This window comes from Oncorhynchus tshawytscha, linkage group LG18, assembly GCF_018296145.1.
Source record: "Oncorhynchus tshawytscha isolate Ot180627B linkage group LG18, Otsh_v2.0, whole genome shotgun sequence".
Classification (NCBI taxonomy): domain Eukaryota; kingdom Metazoa; phylum Chordata; class Actinopteri; order Salmoniformes; family Salmonidae; genus Oncorhynchus; species Oncorhynchus tshawytscha.
In genome coordinates, this window is record NC_056446.1 from 9381478 (window position 1) to 9388998 (window position 7521).

Sequence of the window (7521 nt, forward strand, 5' to 3'; positions counted from 1 at the left end):
TGTATGATGTTCGATTGATGATATTGTCAGAAATTAAACATGGCACAAAAATATGAAATCTTTGTCAAATGCAATCTTCAATATTGTCCGTGTTTAATTTTTTGTAGCCTAAGTCGTTTAATTTGCAGTTGTTTTGCCATTTGAGCGACAAAACACCCAACCCCAATGCAGAAAATATGAAAATGTGATTCCACTAGTGCAGCCTAATAATTTTTGTATCATCTTTTTTTTAAAGTATTCAGAAACAAATACAGGCGAATGCCTAAAAGCCGAGTGCAAGGATAAACGTAATTACATTATTCGACATGTGTACATGTTCATCTTGCAGAAGACGTTTGCCCTTGCATTTATTGTTGTCCTTGCTGCATGCCATCCACGATGAACAAGATAGTGACGAAGATGATGATGTTGCCTGTGACTGCTGTTGAAAATGTTTATGAAGATATTCAATATATGGTCATTAGCTACACTTAACTCTGCACATTTCCATCACAAGGGCGTGTTTGGGTGTCGAAACCAAACTTCTATTGGCTAGAAAGCAACCAATCCGTGTCAGAGGAAAAACTTCAACGTTGAAGTACTTAGACCAAAGACTAACATGTCAGAGTTGTGTGAGAGATTTCTGGCACTTACACAAAGACGGCAGCCTTTCTGACTACAGTTAACTCAACGTTACATGCCGAATTTATTGTTCTATCATCGTTTGTGATCAACCGAGGGGCAACATTACGGGTTCAGGATGTATACGGCAGGACTCAATCCATTTTATGCATCAAATTTTAGTCTTTGGTCTGCCTATTGCGCGGGTGGTTTCGCTGTGGATACAATGAAGAAGCCCTCATTTTGCATTGCTGACATTTTGCAGGTTGGGGATGCCGAGAACATCCCGGGATCCTCGGCCCTCATGGCTCATATGGGACACCGTTCTCAGGTCCACACCTCTGGATCTCCGTTGCGTCCTTCCCCGGTGGGGCCAGAACAGTCGGTCTACGGTGGGAGACTGAACCCCGGGTCTCCATATCACAGGCACGGAATACACTTAACGTCTGTATCTAGAACGAGTTTCAATTCCCAACAAGCTCCTCCACCATCAAGCAAGGACCTCAAGTTCGGAATCGATCGGATATTGTCAACAGACTTCGACTCAAAAACAAAAGACATATTGTCTTTAAGAGGTAACCTTTTAAATGAACTTTCATACCGTTGTCAAAATGAATTCTCTAAAATAACTATTTATAGGCCTACATCAAGATTATTTTACTGCCATAGAAAGCATTCAAGAATGCCATGATGTTGTAAAGGCACTTTTTAGTTTTTTAAATGTGGCTGCATTGACTTAATTAAATTAAAGGCTACGTTTATCAATTACTGACCTCGAAGGCACCTAAACCACAGTGACTACATCATGCACAAAACCTCTATATGAACATCCAAACTGCCACAGCTCACTATAAAACTAGGTATTATTTAGCTTGGGGCGGCAGATAGCCTAGTGTTGGGCCACTAACCGAAAGGTTGCCAGATCGAATCCCCCCGCTGACAAGGTAAAAATCTGTCGTTCAGCCACTGATCATGGCATTTAATCCACTGGTCCTAAACCGTCATTGTGAATAAGAATTTGTTCTTAAATGACTTGCCTAGTTAAATAAAGGTTTAATCATTCAGACTCGCACACCAAAGTCATTTTTAGGTGAAAAGTTTTACCATTGACAAATACTCGTATTTCATTACGTTGCGGTAATTTCTTACTTATTTATCTCTCGCCCTGTGACAGATCTCACGTCCATTGTTAGCGCGAATCGTCAGTCAGGGATCCACATGCCCGTGCAGCCCTCGGCGAACCAGTACTTCGCATCCATAGACCCAGCGATGAGCGACACGTCCTCCACGATGAGCTCACTAAACGGCGCCAGGCAATCAGGGCAGCATCAGTTTCAGGACACCTTCCCAGGTAGTGTAGCCGTCAGCACATAGGCTACATAGGGACCTTTTCCGCACACATGGCATTTAAGGACTCAAACAATATTTGTACATAGCTGTTATTATTCAGACTTTGCTCAGTGTTTTTAAACCATAGGCCTATCTTCTGTTGATCGTGTTTTTCAAGTGAATATAATTTGGCATGTTTGATGGCATGACACCACTTTTCTAGGATATCCAACTATAATTTACCAGTGCACTTTGAAATTTGAACGAATAAATAACATTGCTCAACCTTTATGTCCCTTTATTTATACAGGTCCGTATGCTGTCCTCACAAAAGACACGATACCACAGACATACAAAAGGAAGAGGTCCTGGTCGCGAGCGGTCTTCTCCAACCTGCAAAGAAAAGGACTTGAGAAACGATTCGAAATACAGAAATACGTCACCAAACCCGACAGAAAACAACTGGCTGCAATGCTTGGCCTAACAGATGCACAGGTACGTTACTTGCATCATGTTGTAGCCTATAGGCCCCCATTTTTTGGACATTGTATTATGGACTATATGCACATTTTTGAGTTATTTTAAGAATCCTTTCTTCTTGAGATGGAAAGACATGCCTAATATTATAATATATATATTCAATAAGTTTAGCTGAAGCGTTCAAGATTGCGCGATAGAAATAAACCCTAAAAGTAATTTGCGACTGAGCCGACATATGAGCGTTTACCGTGAATGCAGTCTCCGCTAAATCATGAACATTGTCTTTAAATTTCAATAATGCTGTAACGCTGAACTTTCGCGATACGGATTGAATAGAGCCCTGGTCTCGTGTTAAGACAGGAAGCCGCCACTCAGAGGACACACCCGGTAATATATCCTGGTAGGCAACTTTAGAATTTCGCAATCGAGAACTTTTAGGGAAATGAAAGTCGATTACAACGAGTTATTGCAAATGGAGAAAGGTCATAATCTTACGTAACTCCATTGGGTTAAGCAATACACATAATACTAGCCTAAAGCCCAGCTGATGTGTTAATAACAATTTGTTTTTGTAGGCTATAGGCCCACATTTACGCAAAGTATGCCCAGCTTTACCCACACTGCTGTTTTATTCTGCATTAACTTTATTGTAGCCTACCTAGGCTACTGTCAAGTTATTCATTATGAAATGTAGGCTATGATTTACGTATCTATACGGTTTTGTTGTGTTATGTAAGATACCGTCCTTTTATGCTATCAATTAGGTCTCTGGGTCATATTTATATGGAGCAAAATTCATTGTCAACCTGTTGGCGACTAGCCTAGGCATCAGGATCGTGTTGTCGACATCTAAACGAGGTTTGCACTTTCTCGTCAGGTCAAAGTGTGGTTCCAGAACAGGCGCATGAAGTGGAGGCATTCGAAAGAAGCCCAGGCACAGAAGGACAAGGAGAAGGAGACACTGGGCAAGTCACTGACAGAGGCCGAGCCCAAAGAGCCGGAAGTGTCCGAGTGTGAGAGTGAAGCGAGCTGCGAGTCCGAATTCGAGGAAGGACAGGAGGACAAGAGTGACGTGGACATTTCTGAGCATAACAAGACTAGTGTGATCATGATCGGGGTCACCCCTGTGAGTACGGAAGAGGCAACTTCAGTCGGTGCCCTCACAGAAACTGTGGCATCATCACACATGTAAATATGAGTGCAAAGTCAAACGTATTTTTTTTTTTATGTAACATTAATAATTTAATATAAATATTATTTTGATAAATTGATATACAGAGTGAAGTTTGTCTTAAAGTGGAGGGCCAGTAGGATGCCCTACTGCAGAGGCTATGGGTTATTATTATTTTTACTTTCGACTCCTTCCATCTTTCAGCTCTGTCAGTCAGTATTAGGCGATGTGCATGACTTTTTCCTCAAATTAAGGAAATATTCTGTTGTGAATTTGAATCTGAAACAGGTGTTCCACGTTCTGAAATCCCAGAAAATGACACAATGTTAATGTAATTTACTCTGGAAGCGTTAATAAATATTGTTGTATTTTATATTTTTCAATAATTATTTGCACTGAAAATATTGTAAATAAAAATAAACATTTCTTTCTTTTGATTTTCGATTAAATGTCATATGTTATATATATTATTATTAATAATAATATTATCTTTTAATTGCATTATTGGGCCCATTATTACTTCCTCTTTCGGGTCTAATCGAATACTGAAAACATCACTGAAGGAAAGAGAACTTCACAATTGACATGGTCTTGACTAGCCTATAGGCTAATATTCACTCCAAAAACAGTTATCTGAAGTGGATAATACAATTTTATTTTCGTCATAGGCTATACATTTAGGATTGTACATTTGTTTCCTACAGTATGTACAACGTAAGATGATGGTCATGATGATGATATAGGTTTACTATTTAATTCCTCACATCTTACATGCCGATAAAATAATATTTGAAGTCTTGGACATCGCTGCCACGTAGGCCTTATTTCACCGTGTGAGATGATCAGAGGGGTGGAATATATGTTTATTTTTCATGCTTAAAATAATCCATAAAGCCTACCTAGTCTATCGTTCTATATGGCAATTACGTCATTCATAAAGTCATATTTCGCTTTTTGGGAATAAGACGCAAACTAATGTGACTAATAACTTATCTCAACAATTTCGTGTAAATAGATAAAACTTATCAAGGGTTTTCAAATAAGTTAGTCATACTGTCTCTCACAATTCCAACACCATCTAACCGTTTGCATTTACGAATGCAATTTACGCAAGTCGTATTAAAAAAATGGTAGCCTATCGATGCGTTTTCAAGGAGCAGTTTGCCTTAGTTCATTTTATTTTCAGTAGGTTACCTTGTCCTGTTACATTGATTAAATCATTCGGAGGTAAATGAAAGTGTCTAAAATAAGCTGGTGGCTGCATTTACACAGACAGCCCAATTCTAATCATTTTCCCACTAATTGGTATTTTGACCAATCACATCAGACCTATCCACATCACATCTTTTTCAGAGCTGATATGATTGGTCAAAAGTCCAACTGGTAAAACATATAGAATATATAGGCTAGCTGTGTAAACGCAGCCAGCGAGTAACAGACCATTGAAGTTAGTCAGCCGAACTAATGAAGAATTAGATACGCCTTATTTAGCAGTCGTTACTTGCTGAGTTCGTTGTAATCCACACAGTAAAGGCATAATAACAACTTTGAATTACATTTAAAAACATGCCTATATTATTTATAGCAGGCTATGTTAAACTCCATGTAGTAAAGTGGGCCTACAGTCTATACCCTTACTGACAGCCAATATTGTAGTACCATATTATGGACCATACAAAGTTGGTATCGGGCTTATTACCTCACTTTGTCCAGTCCCAATGGAAGTGTGAAAAGAAGCATGCAGTGCCTTCAGGAAGTATTCACACCTCTTGAGTTTGTCCACACTTTGTTGTCTCCAGCCTAAATTTGAAATGGATTAAATTGAGATATTTTTGTCACTGGCCTACACACAATAACCCAAAATGTCAAAGTAGAATGATGTTTTTAGAACATTGTGCACATTAAAACGAAATAAAAAGCTGAAATGGCTTGAGTCAATAAGTATCCAACTCCTTTGTTATGGCAAGCCTAAATAAGTGCAGGAGTAAAAATTTGCTTAACAAGTCACATAATTAGTTGGATGGACTGACTCTGTTGTGCAATAATAGTGTTTAAAATGATTTTTGAATGACTACCACATCTCTGTTACCCCACACATACAATTATCTGTAAGGTCTCTCAGTCGAGCAGTACATTTCAAACACAGATCCAACCTCAAAGACCAAGAAGGTTTTCCAAAGCCTCAAAAATAAAGGTACCTACTGAATATCCCTTTGAGCATGGTGAAGTTATTAATTGCACTTTGGATGGGGTATCAAAACACCCAATCATGACAAAGATAAAGGCGTCCTTCCTAACCCAGTTGCTGGAGAGGAAGGAAACCGCTCAGCGATTTCACCATGAGGCAAATGGTGACTTTAAAACAGTTATAGAGTTTAATGGCTGAATTGGTATTTTTGGTATGTTATTAGGTTTCCCATTGGTTGTTGCGAAAGCAGCAGATACTCATCCTCGGGTCCACACAAAACATGAAACATGACATAACACAGAACATTAATCAACAATAACAGCTCAAGGACAGAACTACATAAATTTTAAAAAGTGCACACGTAGCCTACATATCAATACATACACACACACTATCTAGGTCAAATAAGGGGATAGGCATGGTGCCGTGAGGTGTTGCTTTATCTGTTTTTTGAAACCGTGTTTGCTGTTCATTTCAGCAATATGAGATGGAAGGGAGTTCCATGCAATAATGGCCCTATATAATACTGTATGCTTTTTTGAAATTGTTCTGGATTTGGGGACTGTGAAAATACCCCTTATGACATGTCTGGTTGTGTAAGTGAGTGTTTCAGAGCTATGTGTAAGTTGGCTATGCAAACAATTTGGAATTTTCAACACATTAATGTTTCTTATATAAAAAAAGAAAGATTGCAGCCTGTCTCTCCTCAACTCTTAGCCAATCGAGAATGGCATGTGTAGTATTTATATTAGACCTCTGATTACGATGACGAGAAAGACGTGCCGCTCTGTTCTGGGCCAGATGCAGCTTAACCGGGTCTTTCTTTGCAGCACTCAACCACATGACTGGACACTAATCCAGATGAGACAAAAGTAGAGCCTGACAAAAGTAGAGCCTGATTTTTCGAATGTAGTGTCAAAAAAGCAGAGCATCTCTTTATTATGGACAGACCTCTCCCTCTCTGTACAACCATTTAATCTATATGTTTTGACCATGACAGTTTACAATCTAAGGTAACACCAAGTAATTTACTTTCCTCAACTTGTTCAACAGCCACATGAATCATTGCCAGATGTAGCTCAGGTCTAGAACTTAGAGAATAATTTGTACCAAATGTAAAAGATGTTCAGGACCAGTTTGTTACTGGTCACCCATTCCAAAACAGACTGCAACTCTTTAAGGGTTTCAGTGACTTAATTAGCTGTGGTTGCTGATGTGTATATGGTTGAATCATCAGTGTACATGGACACACATGCTTTGTTTGATGCCAGTGGCAGGTCATTGGTAAAAATAGAAAAAGAGTAGAGGGACTAAAGAATCGCCCTGCGGTACACCACACTTTACATGTTTGACATTACAGAAGCTTCCATTAAAGAAAACCCTTTGAGTTCTATTAGATAGATAGCTCTGAATCCATGAAATGGCAGATGTTGAAAAGCCATAACATTTTCTCAACAACAGGTTATGGTCAATAATGTCAAAGGCTGCACTGAAATCTAACCTTCTTATTATCAATTTATTTCAACCAATCATCAGTCATTTGTGTCAGTGCAGTACATGTTGAGTGCGCTACTCTATAAGCACGCTGAAAGTCAGTTGTTAATTAGTTTACGGAGAAATAACATCGTATTTGGTTGAACAGGACTGAGGACCAAGACTTTCCTCTACAGTAGGCTCAGATTAAAGATATGACAGATAGGAGTGGCTATAGAGTCATCTACAATCCTCAGTAGTTTTGCATCTCAGTTGTCAA

General features: G+C 39.0%; 1 protein-coding gene across 3 annotated transcripts; it reads left to right on the plus strand.

Moving 5' to 3' along the window:
• The first annotated feature begins 581 nt into the window (after positions 1-581).
• Positions 582-4017, plus strand: LOC112217438 (H2.0-like homeobox protein). 3 transcript variants are annotated; one of them, XM_024377723.2, is made up of 4 exons: positions 582-1175; positions 1775-1951; positions 2240-2424; positions 3287-4017. In XM_024377723.2, exons 1-4 carry the CDS (start codon positions 740-742, stop codon positions 3599-3601), a joined length of 1113 nt encoding a protein of 370 aa, XP_024233491.1. In that variant the 5' UTR covers positions 582-739; the 3' UTR covers positions 3602-4017. The 3 variants fall into 3 exon arrangements, with proteins under 3 accessions (XP_024233491.1, XP_024233492.1, XP_024233493.1); XM_024377724.2 differs by lacking the exon at positions 1775-1951 and having other exon boundaries at positions 2222-2424; XM_024377725.2 differs by lacking the exon at positions 1775-1951.
• The last annotated feature ends 3504 nt before the right edge of the window (positions 4018-7521 follow it).